The 20,418-nt window shown below is 49.0% G+C and overlaps 1 protein-coding gene across 2 annotated transcripts in view; it reads left to right on the plus strand.

The window, feature by feature from the left end:
- Positions 1-20,418, plus strand: part of PLAA (phospholipase A2 activating protein) — a 296,517-nt gene that overhangs the window by 184,534 nt on the left and 91,565 nt on the right. For both annotated transcript variants that reach the window (XM_069240757.1, XM_069240766.1), the window contains one exon: positions 5,004-5,075. In XM_069240757.1, the coding sequence (XP_069096858.1) occupies positions 5,004-5,075 (72 nt within the window). The remainder of the gene's footprint in view (positions 1-5,003; positions 5,076-20,418) is intronic.

Raw genomic sequence — 20,418 nt, forward strand, 5'->3', positions numbered from 1 at the left:
TACGGAGCCCATCTTAGAGCTGTGGAGGAAGCCTGTGCATTCACCTGCTGTCAATAGGTCTGTGGCAAGGAGTTACAGAGTGGCTCCTGGAGATCCGGGGCTCTTATCGAAACATCGGACCCCGGAGAGTCTGGTTGTTCAGGCCTCTTGTTCCACACGTCTGCACCAGGCTCATTCCCTGTGATTTCATCGGACAGGGAATCCAAAAGAATGGAGCAATCGGCAAAGAAAACTTTCTCTTCTTGCAGTATGGCACTCAAGGCTGCGAATGCTACCTGTGTTCTTGGTAGATATGTCCACGCCCTGATGGACTCGACTTGGGCCTTGGTTCCTGACTTGCCGCAGGATGTGCAGGATCAATTTGGTGAACTCCTATCGGATGCTCAGGCTGCAGCAAAACAGATAATCCAGTCTGGCCTGGATTCCACAGACTTGGTGGACAGGGCAATGGATACCTCTATTGCTTCCAGGATGCATGCTTGGTTGCGGTCCTCTGGTTTTTCTTCTGATGTGCAGACTGGTTTATTTGATTTGCCCGTTGATGGAGAAAAACTTTTTGGTGATAAAGTTCTTTAAAGAGCGCTTTAAAGATAGTTGGGCCACAGCGAAGTCTTTGGGTCTGCAAGCCTCCTCTGCTACCCCTTTCAGGTCCTTTCGGAGGTTCGGGGGGTTTGGACGTGGAGCCGTTTACCGTGGGAGACCCCAGTCCAACAGCCTACCAGCCTCCAATATCGATCCTTTAGAGGGAGGGGGAAGGTTCGGACAAGAGGGGCCAACCTGCATCATCCTCTTCCTCTGGAGGACAACAACAAGGGAAGCAGCCCTAGTTTTCTCCCCATTTTCAACCACACTTCTCCTGTAGGGGGAAGATTACGTCTTTTTCTCCACGAGTGGGAGTTAATTACATCAGAATCCTGGGTTCTGAACATTGTGAGAAAAGGATAAGCTCTCCCTTTTCAGGAGTTTCCCCTCCTATTCCTCCCCGTCCCTCGTTTTGTTCAGAAGACCATCTCCTGTTGCAGCAGGAGGTTCAGATACTGTTGTCAAAAGGTGCGGTGGAGTTGGTTACGGAGCAGGAAAGGGGTCAAGGTTGTTATTCAAGATACTTCCTGATCCCCCAAGAAGAAGGGTCGTTTGAGACCAATATTAGACCTGAGGATTTTGAATTGGTTCCTCAAACAGGAACAATTAAAGATGCTGACTCTGGCACAGGCACTTCTGGAGTTGAACAAAGGAGACTGGATGGTGTCTGTCGACTTGCAGGATGCTTACTCTCATATCCCTATACTCAAGTCGCACAGGAAGTATCTCCGGTTTGTGGTGGGGTCGCAACACTACCAGTTTGCGGTCCTTCCATTTGGTCTTACTTCAGCACCTCGAGTCTTCACAAAGGTGATGGCAGTGGTAGCAGCAGGTCTCAGAAGGAAGGGGATTTCGGTATTCCCTTCCCTGGACGATTGGTTGATCAAAGTCTAGTCTCCAAAGCTTGTGTAACGTCACATGCAGATGACAACTCAGTTGTTGTTCAGTCTGGGGTTTACGATAAATGTACCCAAATCTCATCTGGAGCCCTCTTAACACCTCATGTTCATAGGGGCAGTACTGGATACTACATTCAATCGTGCCTATCCTCTGCCTCAGTGGATTCAGGACATCCAGGCGTTGATTCCAATGTTTCAAAATGGAGCGGTTGTTCCAGTCCTCAAGGTCTTACGTCTGCTCGGTCTGTTCGCTTCTTGCATTCTGTTGGTCACTCATGCACGTTGGCACATGAGGGCTCTCCAATTGTGCCTCCGCAGGCAGTGGTTTCAACATAAAGGGGATCTAGAGGAGTTGATAATGATCTCCAGAGACGCTGCAGCATATCTACGATGGTGGGCTGTGGATGGCAACCTTTCTCAAGGAAGACCGTTTTCACAGCCAACTCCAGTGGCCACGGTCATGACGGATTCTTCCACTCTAGGGTGGAGAGTTCATCTACTTTTCATGTCAATCTGTTAGAATTGCGGGCGATACGTCTGGCTCTCAAGGCCTTATTCTCGTCCCTTCGCGGTCAGTCAGTTCAGGTCCTGACGGACAATACTACTGCGATGTGGTATATAAACAAGCAGGGAGGAGTATGGTCGTATCTTCTCTGCAGAGAAGCTCTGTGACTCTGGTCCTGGCTTCGGGACCATCGGATTTGCTTGGTAGCGAATCATCTGGCTGGGGTGCTCAACGTACGTGCGGACACTCTGTCGACATTTTTCAGCCGATCACGAGTGGCGTCTCCATCCGGATCTGGTCCTACACTTCTTTCAGATGTGGGGGGTTTCCAAGGATAGATCTGTTTGCCACTCGGGAGAATATGCGCCATCCGTCATTCTGCAGCCTCCAGGATACGGTGCAAGGAGCTTTGAGGGATGTGTTTCAGATCTCTTGGTGCAACCAGTTGCTTTACGCATTTCCCCCTATACCTTTGATTCCTCGGGTTCTGAGGAAGATTCGCCAAGATCGGGCTCAGGTCATTTTAATAGCCCCGGATTGACCAAGAAGCGTGTGGTACACGGACCTTCTCCAACTCTCGCTGTGCCCTTCACTTTGTCTCCCTCTGAGGGCAGACCTCCTGTCGCAGGGGCAGGTCTCTGCACCTCCACCTCCAGAGCCTGCACCTTCATGCCCAGAGATTGAACGGGGCAACCTGAGTTCTTCTTCTCTCCCATCAGATGTAGTGGATGGTATTTTATCGGCCAGGCAACACTCCACTAAGACCCTTTATGCCGTCAGGTGGGCAAAATTTGTGGCTTGGTGTGGAGAAAAGCAAATTGATCCTTTGAGGGCCCACCTCCCGATATTTTTATTATTTGCTTTATAGATTTAGCAAAGAAGGGTGATGCAGTGGCTACTGTTAAGGGTTATTTGGCTGCTCTGTCAGCCTTTCTTTGCCTCCTGGATCAGCCCTCCTTGTTTAAATGCCTATTGTGATTAGGTTCTGGAAATGTTTAGTTAACAGATTTCCTCCCACTCCTTTTCATATGCCTCAGTGGGCCCTGAATCTTGTTTTAGCCTTTTTAATGGGGTCACCTTTCGAACCCATGCACTCTTGCCCGCTAAGGTTTCTGGTTCTTAAAACTGTTTTTCTCATTGCTATAACCTTGGCTAGGTGGGTTGGTGAGCTTCAAGCTCTTTCTGTTAAACCCCCCTTTACCGTGTTGTTTCCAGATAAAGTGGTGTTGAAAACCAGGGCGGCTTTCCTACCAAAAGTTGTCACTCCTTTTCATATAGGACAGACCATTACCCTTCCATCTTTCTACCCTCCTCCTCACCCCTCGAAGGAGGAAGAGAGGCTTCACCGTTTGGACCCTAAAAGGGTTCTTAGTTTTTATATTGAAAGGACAAAAGACTTTCGCCTGGAGGACCAGCTGTTCGTGGGGTACATTGGACAGAGGAAGGGCAGAGCCGTCCATAAAAGAACAATCTCCAGGTGGGTCATTCTTTGTATCAAGATTTGCTACTCGTTGGCAAAGAAAGTTCCCCCTGAGGGTATCAGAGCCCATTTCCCCAGGGCTAAGTCCGCTACTTCGTCCCTGGCAAGAGGGGTTCCAGTAGTGGATATTTGCAAGGCAGCAACTTGGGAGTCCCTCCACACCTTCTCCAAGCATTACTGCTTGGACTCGGAGGTTAGGAGGAGCGGCCATTTTGCACGAACTGTACTGCAGGATTTCTTGGTGTTACCAGTCAGGCACCCACCTTCGAGTTCAGTACTGCTTTGGGACTCTATTCATAAGGTGAGGAATCCACAGGTAGTTGTATCCATCAGAAGAACAAGTTACTTACCTTCGGTAACGCTTTTTCTGGTGGATACAGTAGCTACCTGTGGATTCCTCACAGTCCCACTCGCCTCCTTGTTGGCTGTCTGGTTACATTAAGATATGTGGTATTATAGGTGTATATACATTTGAATGTTTTTCTGTTTTTAGAAATGATGTTTTTTTATTATATTGCATCATGGTGGTTTTATGTATATATGTATTTACTGGAGCTATGGTGAGGTCGGTTTTCACCTGTTCGTCTCAAAGGCACGTAAAAAATGTGTGAAACTGACGTCAGCACGCCGGCGAGGACTTCTTATTGGCACGGTGACGTCAGACGAAGTCGCGTGTAGCCGTGCAATTGTGATGTCCTCATTGATGTGGATAGCTGGGAAGAAGATTTTCTGTTGGATGCTGGCGCATGGGAGAATTCATAAGGTGAGGAATCCACAGGTAGTTATTGTATCCACCAGAAAAAGCGTTACCGAAGGTAAGTAACTTGTTCTTTGGTCTCATAGTCCACGTGTTTCCCCCTTGACAACACAGATTTGGCTATGCTCACCAGCATATGTTTAGTCTGAACTTCTACCATTGTGTACATTTTTTTGAGAACAATGATATTAAAGAACAAGAGCTATACGGGTCCTGTACTATAATTGCTTCTAATACAAGCTTTTATGGGGGAGGAGGCTGTCTTTATAGGTTAACACATTGGAATATTAACTATCATGGCACATTTTCCTAGCAGGCAAATAACATGGTTACATTATCATTTAATTAGAGAAGACCAGTTACAATTCTACTGTTTATGAACTAAGAAAATCACCTTCATGATGAATCAGCTGTTCGTTGTTCATGCTCTCCTTCCTGTACAAATTGTTATTGTTGTCAGTTCAACGTCTCAAGTAGGACTGGTCTCAAAGTGATTTTTGTATTAAAACAAAATATAAAGTGTAGATTTCCGTTTTTAATTGTCTACTTTTGAGTGGCCCCTGCTAGCGCATGGCCCTGATCATTCTGTAGCTAAACGCCCAACAGCTAGATCTCCCCCATGTTACTTCTCCAGTTTGTCAATTTACATTTTTAACACGTCAGTGGATTGTTTATTCCTAAAGGTTTTACTGTTATTCAAGTTAATTGTTCACATCAGAAGAGTTTGTTTGTTGCAGGTGTGTATGTTTGGTAATAAATATTGCACTTTCATTCTTTCAGGTGGTGGTCGCTATGTCCCTGGCTCTGCTTCAAATACTGTACCTCCTTCAAGTGGTGCTGATCCTTTTACAGGTAATGACAGGTCGATGGCATATGTAGCTGTAGAAACACATGCTCTGCATACTCCTGCCATCTAGTGTTAGGTCTGGATGTATGCATGTATTTCTTCAAAAAAGTTTCTCAAGCCATGAGGTAAAGTGACTCCTCGGTGATAATGCATATGGGCATATACTGCATTGTTGGATTGTTTTCTTTCTGCCATTGGGTTCATATGTGTTCTTCAGTGCTCTGGTTTGAGACCTTTTTTGGGCTCGCTTCGATCCGTTGTTCACCTCTTTACCTGTCAGTATTGTTTTAGTTCGCTTTTCACTCTCACCCTTCGAGGAAAAAAAATGTTGGTTGTCAATTTGACGTTTTCCACTCAACGGCTTTCAGGCCTCGCATGTTTGGGCCTTTTCTCATCTAATCGGATTCAAACAACTCTGCGCTGCTAATGGAACTGACTCAATTTCAGCTCTGTCCCAGCTGCCACGGCCAATATCCGCACACCAATCTCCATCAGGTTTGCAACCAGTGTCGGTCTCCTGACCACAACGAGGAAAACTGTGAGACCTGTTGAGCTTTTCGGGGGAAGAAACGTTGCAGGATCATTGAGCACGTCAAAAAGAAATGCAGTGCAAAGACATGGAAGAGACACCTTTGGTCACCGCGATGTCGAACAAGAGGAAGAACTGCACAAGGCCTTGGCTGCAGAGGAAGAGGCCTTTTCCATTCCAAACTCCGAATCCGACCCACGAATAGAGTTCGGCATACAGATGAAAGACCTTCCGTCAGGACAGCATGCAGTGAGTACCCATGCCCCATCCAGCTTATTAAGAGACATTTAGTTCTGACTGAAACTACGGCTCTTGGACCACCCCTGCCAACAGGCCATAGTAGGCACCGTACATCTGCTAAGGATGCTCCACTCTTGGACCTGGTACCAAAAGCCAAGCTGTAACCTCCAGCTGCTGTACTGAGCTGACCAGTCTCGATGCTGAGCCAACCATCTGCCTCATTGGCTCCGAGCACCCTGGGTTCCACTGCTTTGGCTTTGACTTCCTCAGTTCCGAAACAAAGCCTAAGTTCGGCACCAAAACCTTCCATTTTGGCACCGGAACCAATCCTAGAGACTGACGGAGAGGCTTGATTCGAAGCAACCTTCTACTGGTTGAATTATGGCAGAGGCAGTGCAGGCTGCACCTACTCCATCAAAGTGCCTGCTTTCGTTTGGGAAGGCCTTTGATCTATCTGCACCTCTTAAAAAGAAGGAAGACATTGCAACTAGTCCTCTACAGCCACCGCTGCCTGCTTCACCTCCCTCACACATCACTCACTTAGTGATATAGACAACATTGCATAAGATCCCATTGAGGATGATTTTCTTTTCGAGACCCTCTCTACTACCACTAGGGCATACCAATATATATCCATGCTAAAGGGGATGGTCCGTCACTGGGGGGAGATTTCTAACAATCCGGTGCAGGCGTGCAGTATTATACCAAGGGTGGACAAAAAGTATAAAGCTGCACCCGCCGATCCACCTTAAATCAAGGGTCAGCTTTCCTCCAATTCGTTGGTAGTATCCAGTGCCCATAAGCGAGCCAATTCGCAGACAACACCGGTTGCACCTTCACCAGATAAGGAGTCAAAAGTCATTGATGCATCAGGTAAAAGAGTTGCAGTACAAGCAGCAAAGCACTGGTGCATTGCCAGCACACCAGGGTTGGTGGCAAGGTACGACCGGGCCCATTGGAATGAAATGGATTAACTTTTCCAACATTTCCCTTATGAGCACAAGAAAAGTGGTCACCGAGTTGTTCAAGAGGACAAACTAATTTCAAATAATTCCATCAGGTGCGCCCTTGACTCAGCGGACACAGCTGCCATGGGCATCAATACCACGATACTGCTGCATAGACACATTTGGCTATGCATATCTGGCTTCAAGCCAGAGGTACAATAGATGCTCCTGGATGGATGTCCCTTTTGATCAGTGTAGGAAGTTGGCTCTGTATGTGCTATTTCAAAGTAAGGAATAGCATGCACAGAGTCCAAGGGTTCCCCTTAGAGGTAAGATAGTGGCACAAAGAGATAATACTAATGCTCTATTTTGTGGTAGTGTGGTCGAGCAGTAGGCTTATCCAAGGAGTAGTGTTAAGCATTTGTTGTACATACACATAGACAATAAATGAGGTACACACACTCAGAGACAAATCCAGCCAATAGGTTTTTGTATAGAAAAATATCTTTTCTTAGTTTATTTTAAGAACCACAGGTTCAAATTCTACATGTAATATCTCATTCGAAAGGTATTGCAGGTAAGTACTTTAGGAACTTCAAATCATCAAAATTGCATGTATACTTTTCAAGTTATTCACAAATAGCTGTTTTAAAAGTGGACACTTAGTGCAATTTTCACAGTTCCTAGGGGAGGTAAGTATTGGTTAGGTTAACCAGGTAAGTAAGACACTTACAGGGCTTAGTTCTTGGTCCAAGGTAGCCCACCGTTGGGGGTTCAGAGCAACCCCAAAGTCACCACACCAGCAGCTCAGGGCCGGTCAGGTGCAGAGTTCAAAGTGGTGCCCAAAACACATAGGCTAGAATGGAGAGAAGGGGGTGCCCCGGTTCCGGTCTGCTTGCAGGTAAGTACCCGCGTCTTCGGAGGGCAGACCAGGGGGGTTTTGTAGGGCACCGGGGGGGACACAAGCCCACACAGAAATGTCACCCTCAGCGGCGCGGGGGCGGCCGGGTGCAGTGTTAGAACAAGCGTCGGGTCCGCAATGTAAGTCAATGAGAGATCAAGGGATCTCTTCAGCGCTGCAGGCAGGCAAGGGGGGGCTTCCTCGGGGAAACCTCCACTTGGGCAAGGGAGAGGGACTCCTGGGGGTCACTTCTGCAGTGAAAGTCCGGTCCTTCAGGTCCTGGGGGCTGCGGGTGCAGGGTCTCTCCCAGGTGTCGGGACTTAGGATTCAAAGAGTCGCCGTCAGGGGAAGCCTCGGGATTCCCTCTGCAGGCGGCGCTGTGGGGGCTCAAGGGGGACAGGTCTTGGTACTCACAGTCTTAGAGTAGTCCGGGGGTCCCTCCTGAGGTGTTGGATCGCCACCAGCCGAGTCGGGGTCGCCGGGTGCAGTGTTGCAAGTCTCACGCTTCTTGCGGGGAGCTTGCAGGGTTCTTTAAAGCTGCTGGAAACAAAGTTGCAGCTTTTCTTGGAGCAGGTCCGCTGTCCTCGGGAGTTTCTTGTCTTTTCGAAGCAGGGGCAGTCCTCAGAGGATGTCGAGGTCGCTGGTCCCTTCGGAAGGCGTCGCTGGAGCAGGATCTTTGGAAGGCAGGAGACAGGCCGGTGAGTTTCTGGAGCCAAGGCAGTTGTCGTCTTCTGGTCTTCCTCTGCAGGGGTTTTCAGCTAGGCAGTCCTTCTTCTTGTAGTTGCAGGAATCTAATTTTCTAGGGTTCAGGGTAGCCCTTAAATACTAAATTTAAGGGCGTGTTTAGGTCTGGGGGGTTAGTAGCCAATGGCTACTAGCCCTGAGGGTGGGTACACCCTCTTTGTGCCTCCTCCCAAGGGGAGGGGGTCACAATCCTAACCCTATTGGGGGAATCCTCCATCTGCAAGATGGAGGATTTCTAAAAGTGAGTCACTTCAGCTCAGGACACCTTAGGGGCTGTCCTGACTGGCCAGTGACTCCTCCTTGTTGCTTTCTTTGTTCCCTCCAGCCTTGCCGCCAAAAGTGGGGGCCGTGGCCGGAGGGGGCGGGCAACTCCACTAAGCTGGAGTGCCCTGCTGGGCTGTGACAAAGGGGTGAGCCTTTGAGGCTCACCGCCAGGTGTCACAGCTCCTGCCTGGGGGAGGTGTTAGCATCTCCACCCAGTGCAGGCTTTGTTACTGGCCTCAGAGTGACAAAGGCACTCTCCCCATGGGGCCAGCAACATGTCTCTAGTGTGGCAGGCTGCTGGAACCAGTCAGCCTACACAGATAGTTGGTTAAGTTTCAGGGGGCACCTCTAAGGTGCCCTCTGTGGTGTATTTTACAATAAAATGTACACTGGCATCAGTGTGCATTTATTGTGCTGAGAAGTTTGATACCAAACTTCCCAGTTTTCAGTGTAGCCATCATGGTGCTGTGGAGTTCGTGTTTGACAGACTCCCAGACCATATACTCTTATGGCTACCCTGCACTTACAATGTCTAAGGTTTTGTTTAGACACTGTAGGGGTACCATGCTCATGCACTGGTACCCTCACCTATGGTATAGTGCACCCTGCCTTAGGGCTGTAAGGCCTGCTAGAGGGGTGTCTTACCTATACTGCATAGGCAGTGAGAGGCTGGCATGGCACCCTGAGGGGAGTGCCATGTCGACTTACTCATTTTGTTCTCACTAGCACACACAGGCTTGTAAGCAGTGTGTCTGTGCTGAGTGAGGGGTCTCTAGGGTGGCATAAGACATGCTGCAGCCCTTGGAGACCTTCCTTGGCATCAGGGCCCTTGGTACTAGGAGTACCAGTTACAAGGGACTTATCTGAATGCCAGGGTGTGCCAATTGTGGATACAATGGTACATTTTAGGTGAAGGAACACTGGTGCTGGGGCCTGGTTAGCAGGGTCCCAGCACTCTTCTCAGTCAAGTCAGCATCAGTATCAGGCAAAAAGTGGGGGGTAACTGCAAGAGGGAGCCATTTCTTTACAATCAGCAACACCTGTTTGGTCCCCATGTGGACTAAACATTAGAAAAGATGAAAAAGGACACAGAGGTCGCTAAATCAATTGGAGCGTTACTTATCCTGCTTCTTGTGGGTCTTTTCAGTGTCCTGCATACCAACAGGGCACCAAAACCACACCGTCAGGTAGCTCTACCTCCTCCTACATGCAACAGCATCAGTCCTCCCCTTCAAGGGGATATTACAGAGGCATATATAGAGGAAACCATTCCAAGGGTCATGGAAAGGGTGCCTCCTTTCGCACTGCATCCTCCACTTCCAAACAGTGACTCTTTCCCCCTGATCATTTAACACCTGTCGAGGGAAGACTACAACGCTTCTTCCCCACTTGGAAAACCATAACAGACCAGTGGGTGATGGACATTATTCAAAATGGGTTTTTGTCTGGAGCTCATCAAAACATTTCCAAACATTCCATCTCGCAAACTCTCCATAGAACATTCAAACTTGCTGTAAGGAAATGCCTCCTTGGCATGGTTACCCCCTGACGTTTTGCCTTTGCTGATGCTAAGTTTTGATTTGAAAGTGTGCTGAGGCCTGCTAACCAGGCCCCAGCACCAGTGTTCTTTCCCTAACCTGTACTTTTGTATCCACAATTGGCACACCCTGGCATCCAGATAAGTCCCTTGTAACTGGTACCCCTGGTACCATGGGCCCTGATGCCAGGGGAGGTCTCTAAGGGATGCAGCATGTCTTATGCCACCCTGGGGACCCCTCACTCAGCACAGACACACTGCTTGCCAGCTTGTGTGTGCTGGTGAGGACAAAACGAGTAAGTCGACATGGCACTCCCCTCAGGGTGCCATGCCAACCTCACACTGCCTATGCAGTATAGATAAGTCACCCCTCTAGCAGGCCTTACAGCCCTAAGGCAGGGTGCACTATACCATAGGCGAGGACACAAGTGCATGAGCACTGTGCCCCTACAGTGTCTAAGCAAAACCTTAGACATTGTAAGTGCAGGGTAGCCATAAGAGTATATGGTCTGGGAGTCTGTCATGCACGAACTCCACAGCACCATAACGGCTACACTGAAAACTGGGAAGTTTGGTATCAAACTTCTCAGCACAATAAATGCACACTGATGCCAGTGTACATTTTATTGTAACATACAACCCAGAGGGCACCTTAGAGGTGCCCCCTGAAACCTTAACCAACTACCCGTGTTGCTGGCCACATGGGGAAGAGTGCCTTTGTCACTCTGTGGCTAGTAACAAAGCCTGTACTGGGTGGAGATGCTTATCACCTCCCCCTTGCAGGAACTGTCACACCTGGCGGTGAGCCTCAAAGGCTCACCCCCTTTGTTACGGCACTACAGGGCACTCCAGCTAGTGGAGTTGCCCGCCCCCTCCGGCCACGGCCCCACTTTTGGCGGCAAGGCCGGAGGAGATAATGAGAATAACAAGGAGGAGTCACTGACCAGTCAGGACAGCCCCTAAGGCAACCTGAGCTGAGGTGACTCTGACTTTTAGAAATCCTCCATCTTGCAGATGGAGGATTCCCCCAATAGGGATAGGAATCTGACCCCCCTCCCCTTGGTAGGAGGCACAAAGAGGGTGTAGCCACCCTCCGGGCTAGTAGCCATTGTCTACTGCCCTCCCAGACCTAAACACACCCCTAAATTCTGTATTTAGGGGCTCCCCTGAACCTAGGAACTCAGATTCCTGCAACCTAAAAAGAGGTCTGCTAACCTGAAAAACCCTGCAGAGAAGACGGAGACACCTACTGCTTTGGCCCCAGCTCTACCGGCCTGTCTCCCCCCTTCTAAAGACACTGCTCCAGCGACGCTTTCCCCAGGGACCAGCGACCTCTGAATCCTCAGTGGACTGCCCTGCTCTAGAAGGACCAAGAACTCCTGAGGACAGCGGCTCTGTTCACCCAAGACTGCAACTTTGTTACAAAGGAGCAACTTTAAACAACCTGCGTTTCCCGCCGGAAGCGTGAGACTTGCTACTCTGCACCCAACGCCCCCGGCTCGACTTGTGGAGAAACAACACTTCAGGGAGGACTCCCCGGCGACTGTGAGACCGTGAGTAGCCAGAGTTGCCCCCCCCCCTGAGCCCCCACAGCGACGCCTGCAGAGGGAATCCCGAGTCTCCCCCTGACCGCGACTGCCTGACTCCCAGATCCCGACGCCTGGTAAAGACTCTGCACCCGCAGCCCCCAGGACCTGAAAGATCGGAACTCCAGTGCAGAAGTGACCCCCAGGAGGCCCTATCCCTTGCCCAGGTGGTGGCTACCCCGAGGACCCCCACCCCTTGCCTGCCTGCATCGCTGAAGAGACCCCTTGGTCTCCCATTGATTTCCATTGGAAACCCGACGTGTGTTTGCACACTGCACCCGGCCGCCCCGTGCTGCTGAGGGTGTACTTTCTGTGCTAACTTGTGTCCCCCCCACACCCTGTGAGAAGGTAGCCTCTTTCTAGCCTTGTTACCCCCACTTTTGGCCTGTTTGTGAGTGTATATCAGGGTGTTTGTCACTGTTTTCACTGTCTCACTGGGATCCTGATAGCCAGGCCTCAGTGCTCATAGTGAAAACACTATGTTGTCAGTATGTTTGTTATGTGTCACTGGGATCCTGCTGGTCAGGACCCCAGTGCTCATAAGTTTGTGGCCTATATGTATGTGTCACTAGTACCCTGTCACAGAGGGCCCCAGTGCTCATAGGTGTGCATGTATATGTTCCCTGTGTGGTGCCTAACTGTCTCACTGAGGCTCTGCTAACCAGAACCTCAGTGGTTATGCTCTCTCATTACTTCCAAATTGTCACTGACAGGCTAGTGACCATTTTTACCAATTTACATTGGCTTACTGGAACACCCTTATAATTCCCTAGTATATGGTACTGAGGTACCCAGGGTATTGGGGTTCCAGGAGATCCCTATGGGCTGCAGCATTTCTTTTGCCACCCATAGGGAGCTCTGACAATTCTTACACAGGCCTGCCACTGCAGCCTGAGTGAAATAACGTCCACGTTATTTCACAGCCATTTTACACTGCACTTAAGTAACTTATAAGTCACCTATATGTCTAACCTTTACCTGGTAAAGGTTAGGTGCAAAGTTACTTAGTGTGAGGGCACCCTGGCACTAGCCAAGGTGCCCCCACATTGTTCAGAGCCAATTCACTGAACTTTGTGAGTGCGGGGACACCATTACACGCGTGCACTACATATAGGTCACTACCTATATGTAGCTTCACCATGGTAACTCCGAATATGGCCATGTAACATGTCTATGATCATGGAATTGCCCCCTCTATGCCATCCTGGCATTGTTGGTACAATTCCATGATCCCAGTGGTCTGTAGCACAGACCCTGGTACTGCCAGACTGCCCTTCCTGGGGTTTCTCTGCAGCTGCTGCTGCTGCCAACCCCTCAGACAGGCAGCTGCCCTCCTGGGGTCCAGCCAGGCCTGGCCCAGGATGGCAGAACAAAGAACTTCCTCTGAGAGAGGGTGTGACACCCTCTCCCTTTGGAAAATGGTGTGAAGGCAGGGGAGGAGTAGCCTCCCCCAGCCTCTGGAAATGCTTTGTTGGGCACAGATGTGCCCAATTCTGCATAAGCCAGTCTACACCGGTTCAGGGACCCCTTAGCCCCTGCTCTGGCGCGAAACTGGACTAAGGAAAGGGGAGTGACCACTCCCCTGACCTGCACCTCCCCTGGGAGGTGTCCAGAGCTCCTCCAGTGTGCTCCAGACCTCTGCCATCTTGGAAACAGAGGTGCTGCTGGCACACTGGACTGCTCTGAGTGGCCAGTGCCACCAGGTGACGTCAGAGACTCCTGCTGATAGGCTCCTTCAGGTGTTAGTAGCCTTTCCTCTCTCCTAGGTAGCCAAACCCTCTTTTCTGGCTATTTAGGGTCTCTGTCTCTGGGGAAACTTTAGATAACGAATGCATGAGCTCAGCCGAGTTCCTCTGCATCTCTCTCTTCACCTTCTGATAAGGAAACGACCGCTGACCGCGCTGGAAGCCTGCAAAACTGCAACATAGTAGCAAAGACGACTACTGCAACTCTGTAACGCTGATCCTGCCGCCTTCTCGACTGTTTTCCTGCTTGTGCATGCTGTGGGGGTAGTCTGCCTCCTCTCTGCACCAGAAGCTCCGAAGAAATCTCCCGTGGGTCGACGGAATCTTCCCCCTGCAACCGCAGGCACCAAAAAGCTGCATTACCGGTCCCTTGGGTCTCCTCTCAGCACGACGAGCGAGGTCCCTCGAATCCAGCGACACCGTCCAAGTGACCCCCACAGTCCAGTGACTCTTCAGCCCAAGTTTGGTGGAGGTAAGTCCTTGCCTCACCTCGCTGGGCTGCATTGCTGGGAACCGCGACTTTGCAAGCTACTCCGGCCCCTGTGCACTTCCGGCGGAAATCCTTCGTGCACAGCCAAGCCTGGGTCCACGGCACTCTAACCTGCATTGCACGACTTTCTAAGTTGGTCTCCGGCGACGTGGGACTCCTTTGTGCAACTTCGGCGAGCACCGTTTCACGCATCCTCGTAGTGCCTGTTTCTGGCACTTCTCCGGGTGCTACCTGCTTCAGTGAGGACTCTTTGTCTTGCTCGACGTCCCCTCTCTCTGCAGGTCCAATTTGCGACCTCCTGGTCCCTCCTGGGCCCCAGCAGCGTCCAAAAACGCCAAACGCACGATTTGCGTGTAGCAAGGCTTGTTGCCGTCAATCCGGCGGGAAAACACTTCTGCACGACTCTCCAAGGCGTGGGGGATCCATCCTCCAAAGGGGAAGTCTCTAGCCCTTGTCGTTCCTGCAGTATTCACAGTTCTTCAGCCTAGTAAGAGCTTCTTTGCACCAACCGCTGGCATTTCTTGGGCATCTGCCCATCTCCGAGCTGCTTGTGACTTTTGGACTTGGTCCCCTTGTTCCACAGGTACCCTCAGTCAGGAATCCATCGTTGTTGCATTGCTGATTTGTGTTTTCCTTGCATTTTCCCTCTAACACGACTATTTTGTCCTTAGGGGAACTTTGGTGCACTTTGCACTCACTTTTCAGGGTCTTGGGGAGGGTTATTTTGCTAACTCTCACTATTTTCTAATAGTCCCAGCGACCCTCTACAAGGTCACATAGGTTTGGGGTCCATTCGTGGTTCGCATTCCACTTCTGGAGTATATGGTTTGTGTTGCCCCTATCCCTATGTTTCCCCATTGCATCCTATTGTAACTATACATTGTTTGCACTGTTTTCTAAGACTATACTGCATATTTTTGCTATTGTGTATATATATCTTGTGTATATTTCCTATCCTCTCACTGAGGGTACACTCTAAGATACTTTGGCATATTGTCATAAAAATAAAGTACCTTTATTTTTAGTATAACTGTGTATTGTGTTTTCTTATGATATTGTGCATATGACACTAAGTGGTACTGTAGTAGCTTCACACGTCTCCTAGTTCAGCCTGAGCTGCTTTGCTAAGCTACCATTATCTATCAGCCTAAGCTGCTAGACACCCTATACACTAATAAGGGATAACTGGGCCTGGTGCAAGGTGCAAGTACCCCTTGGTACTCACTACAAGCCAGTCCAGCCTCCTACATTGGTTGTGCAGTGGTGGGATAAGTGCTTGAGACTACTTACCACTCTTGTCATTGTACTTTTCATAAGAGAAAAATATACAAAACAAGGTCAGTGTATATACACATAGCCAAAAAGTTTTGCATTTCCTCTTTTCACTCTTTTCTAAGTGCTGAAAAGTACTTCTAAACTTTCAAAAAGTTCTTAAAAGTTTAAAAAGTTTTTTCTGTCTTTCCAAAAAGTTCTGAAAACTTTTTTTTCTCTTTCTCTATCACTTTAACTCTCTCAAAAAAATGTCTGGCACAGGAAAAAATGTTGAACTGTCCAAACTTGCATATGATCACCTTAGCTGGAAAGGAGCAAGGAGTCTCTGCATAGAGAGAGGTTTGAGTGTAGGGAAGAATCCTTCTTTAGAACTGTTAATTAATATGCTTAGAGTACAGGATAAGGCCATAAGTGCCCAATCTGTAGAAAAAGTAGCTAATGGTTCTCAATCTGACCCAGGGACTCCCCCAGGAAAAGGTTCAGGAAAGAAACTTCTCAGCCTGCCCATTACTAGACAGTCTAGCATAGTTGGTACAGAGGTTGAATCACACCATACTGATGATGTGATCTCACATTATGCTGGTAGCCAAGCTGTTAGGGTGCCCTCTGTAAGGGACAGGTCTCCTTCTGTTCATTCCCATCATACCTCTGTATCTAGAAATGTCCCTCCCACCCACCCTGATGACAGATTGTTAGAAAGGGAGCTCAATAGATTGAGAGTGGAACAAACCAGACTGAAGCTCAAGAAGCAACAGCTGGATTTGGATAGACAGTCTTTAGAAATAGAGAGGGAAAGACAGAAGTTGGGTTTAGAAACCCATGGTGGCAGCAGCAGTATTCCCCATAGTCATCCTGCAAAAGAGCATGATTCCAGGAATCTGCACAAGATAGTTCCCTCTTATAAGGAGGGGGATGACATTAACAAGTGGTTTGCTGCACTTGAGAGGTCCTGTGCTGTACAGGATGTCCCTCAAAAGCAGTGGGCTGCTATCCTATGGCTATCATTTAGTGGAAAAGGTAGGGATAGGCTCCTTACAGTGAAAGAAAATGATGCCAATAATTTCCAAGTTCTTAAGAATGCACTCCTGGATGGTTATGGCTTAACCACTGAACAGTACAGGATAAAGTTCAGAGAGACCAAAAAGGAGTCTTCACAAGACTGGGTTGATTTCATTGACCATTCAGTGAAGGCCTTGGAGGGGTGGTTACATGGCAGTAAAGTTACTGATTATGAAAGCCTGTATAACACAATCCTGAGAGAGCATATACTTAATAATTGTGTGTCTGATTTGTTGCACCAGTACCTGGTAGACTCTGATCTGACCTCTCCCCAAGAATTGGTAAAGAAGGCAGACAAATGGGTCAGAACAAGGGTGAACAGAAAAGTTCATACAGGGGGTGACAACGATGGCAATAAGAAGAAAGATGGTGAAAAATCTCAAGATAAGCATGGGGATAAGGGTAAAACCAAAGATCCCACTTCAAATCTTAAACACTCTTCAAAGGGTGGGGATAAAACAAATTCTTCCTCTTCTTCCCAACCTGCACACATTAAAAAGCCTTGGTGCTTTGTGTGTAAAAACAGAGGCCATAGGCCAGGGGATAAGTCCTGTCCAGGTAAACCCCCTGAGCCTACCACCACTAATACATCAAGCTCTAGTGCCCCTAGCAGTAGTGGTACTAGTGGTGGGACTGCTGGCAACAGTCAAGCAAAGGGTGTAGTTGGGTTCACTTATGGGTCCATAGTGGAAACTGATGTAATCAGTCCCAAGACAGTTTCTGTCACACCTAGTGGCATTGGCCTTGCCACACTGGCTGCTTGTCCCCTTACAATGGATAAGTACAGGCAGACAGTTTCAATAAATGGTGTTGAGGCCTTGGCCTACAGGGACACAGGTGCCAGTTTCACTTTGGTGACTGAAAACCTAGTGCACCCTGATCAACACATCATTGGACAACAGTATAAAATTATTGATGTCCATAACTCCACTAAGTTTCTTCCCTTAGCTATAATTCAGTTTAGTTGGGGTGGAGTTACTGGCCCTAAGCTGGTGGTGGTATCACCTAGCTTACCTGTAGACTGTCTCTTAGGTAATGACCTAGAGGCCTCAGGTTGGGCTGATGTAGAGTTTTATGCCCATGCAGCCATGCTGGGCATCCCTGAGGAATTGTTCCCTCTCATTTCAAGTGAAATGAAAAAGCAAAGGAGAGAAGGCCTGAAAACTCAGGATCCCTCTCCATCAACAGGTAAAAAGGGTATCACAGTATCCCCTAACCACCCTACCATTCAGGATACCATTCCTGTGGTGGGAGAAACCTCTCCTGGGGTGGCACCTGTTCCAAGGGAATCATCAGCTGGCAAAGCTAGACTCCCTGAGGTGGAAGTACCTCTCTGTGGGATAACTAACATTGGTGAGAAAAACAGCACCATTTTAGTTAACATGGAGCATCCCTCCAACCCTCCCAGAGAAACTTTAGTGCAGAAACCCTGCACTACCTCACAACACTTAGGACAGCATCCCTGCCCTAGTGTGGAGCTCATAGGACAGCATCCCTGCCCTGCTCCAACTCAAGAGAAACAGCATCCCTGTTCTCTCTTCCAGCCAGATGGACAAAGTTTTTGCCCAGCTATGGCTTTTCTGAGACAGCATCCCTGTCTGGCATTTCCATCACTACAAATAGGTTCAGTGGACAATTCCCACTGCTCTAAACTAAAACTTACTGATAGAAACTCTGAAAATACATCTTCACATTGTTGCTTAGCTAAAAAACTTCAAACAGGGTGGTTTACATCCCCACAGGGAAGTAACCATATAGTGGATGATAAAGGGAGTAACCAGTCTATTGCAGAGCTACTCTCTACTTATCACCACTTAGACAATAAAGTCTCAACTGGCCAAGGTTAGCCTTATTGTCCTTCGTTTGGGGGGGGGGTTGTGTGAGAAGGTAGCCTCTTTCTAGCCTTGTTACCCCCACTTTTGGCCTGTTTGTGAGTGTATATCAGGGTGTTTGTCACTGTTTTCACTGTCTCACTGGGATCCTGATAGCCAGGCCTCAGTGCTCATAGTGAAAACACTATGTTGTCAGTATGTTTGTTATGTGTCACTGGGATCCTGCTGGTCAGGACCCCAGTGCTCATAAGTTTGTGGCCTATATGTATGTGTCACTAGTACCCTGTCACAGAGGGCCCCAGTGCTCATAGGTGTGCATGTATATGTTCCCTGTGTGGTGCCTAACTGTCTCACTGAGGCTCTGCTAACCAGAACCTCAGTGGTTATGCTCTCTCATTACTTCCAAATTGTCACTGACAGGCTAGTGACCATTTTTACCAATTTACATTGGCTTACTGGAACACCCTTATAATTCCCTAGTATATGGTACTGAGGTACTGTAGGAAGTTGGCTCTGTATGTGCTATTTCAAAGTAAGGAATAGCATGCACAGAGTCCAAGGGTTCCCCTTAGAGGTAAAATAGTGGTAAAAATAGATAATACTAATGCTCTATTTTGTGGTAGTGTGGTCGAGCAGTAGGCTTATCCAAGGAGTAGTGTTAAGCATTTGTTGTACATACACATAGACAATAAATGAGGTACACACACTCAGAGACAAATCCAGCCAATAGGTTTTTATATAGAAAAATATCTTTTCTTAGTTTATTTTAAGAACCACAGGTTCAAATTCTACATGTAATATCTCATTCGAAAGGTATTGCAGGTAAGTACTTTAGGAACTTCAAATCATCAAAATTGCATGTATACTTTTCAAGTTATTCACAAATAGCTGTTTTAAAAGTGGACACTTAGTGCAATTTTCACAGTTCCTAGGGGAGGTAAGTTTTTGTTAGTTTTACCAGGTAAGTAAGACACTTACAGGGTTCAGTTCTTGGTCCAAGGTAGCCCACCGTGGGGGGTTCAGAGCAACCCCAAAGTCACCACACCAGCAGCTCAGGGCCGGTCAGGTGCAGAGTTCAAAGTGGTGCCCAAAACACATAGGCTAGAATGGAGAGAAGGGGGGTGCCCCGGTTCCGGTCGGCTTGCAGGTAAGTACCCGCGTCTTCGGAGGGCAGACCAGGGGGGTTTTGTAGGGCACCGGGGGGGACACAAGCCCACACAGAAATTTCACCCTCAGCGGCGCGGGGGCGGCCGGGTGCAGTGTAGAAACAAGCGTCGGGTTTTCAATGTTAGTCTATGAGGGATCTCGGGATCTCTTCAGCGCTGCAGGCAGGCAAGGGGGGGATTCCTCGGGGAAACCTCCACTTGGGCGAGGGAGAGGGACTCCTGGGGGTCACTCCTCCAGTGAAAGTCCGGTCCTTCAGGTCCTGGGGGCTGCGGGTGCAGGGTCTCTCCCAGGCGTCGGGACTTTAGGTTCAAAGAGTCGCGGTCAGGGGAAGCCTCGGGATTCCCTCTGCAGGCGGCGCTGTGGGGGCTCAGGGGGGACAGGTTTTGGTACTCACAGTATCAGAGTAGTCCTGGGGTCCCTCCTGAGGTGTTGGATCGCCACCAGCCGAGTCGGGGTCGCCGGGTGCAGTGTTGCAAGTCTCACGCTTCTTGCGGGGAGCTTGCAGGGTTCTTTGGAGCTGCTGGAAACAAAGTTGCAGCTTTTCTTGGAGCAGGTCCGCTGTCCTCGGGAGTTTCTTGTCTTTTCGAAGCAGGGGCAGTCCTCAGAGGATGTCGAGGTCGCTGGTCCCTTTGGAAGGCGTCGCTGGAGCAGGATCTTTGGAAGGCAGGAGACAGGCCGGTGAGTTTCTGGAGCCAAGGCAGTTGTCGTCTTCTGGTCTTCCGCTGCAGGGGTTTTCAGCTGGGCAGTCCTTCTTCTTGTAGTTGCAGGAATCTGATTTTCTAGGGTTCAGGGTAGCCCTTAAATACTAAATTTAAGGGCGTGTTTAGGTCTGGGGGGTTAGTAGCCAATGGCTACTAGCCCTGAGGGTGGGTACACCCTCTTTGTGCCTCCTCCCAAGGGGTGGGGGTCACAATCCTAACCCTATTGGGGGAATCCTCCATCTGCAAGATGGAGGATTTCTAAAAGTTAGAGTCACTTCAGCTCAGGACACCTTAGGGGCTGTCCTGACTGGCCAGTGACTCCTCCTTGTTATTC

Source organism: Pleurodeles waltl, chromosome 1_2 (assembly GCF_031143425.1).
Source record: "Pleurodeles waltl isolate 20211129_DDA chromosome 1_2, aPleWal1.hap1.20221129, whole genome shotgun sequence".
Lineage (NCBI taxonomy): Eukaryota > Metazoa > Chordata > Amphibia > Caudata > Salamandridae > Pleurodeles > Pleurodeles waltl.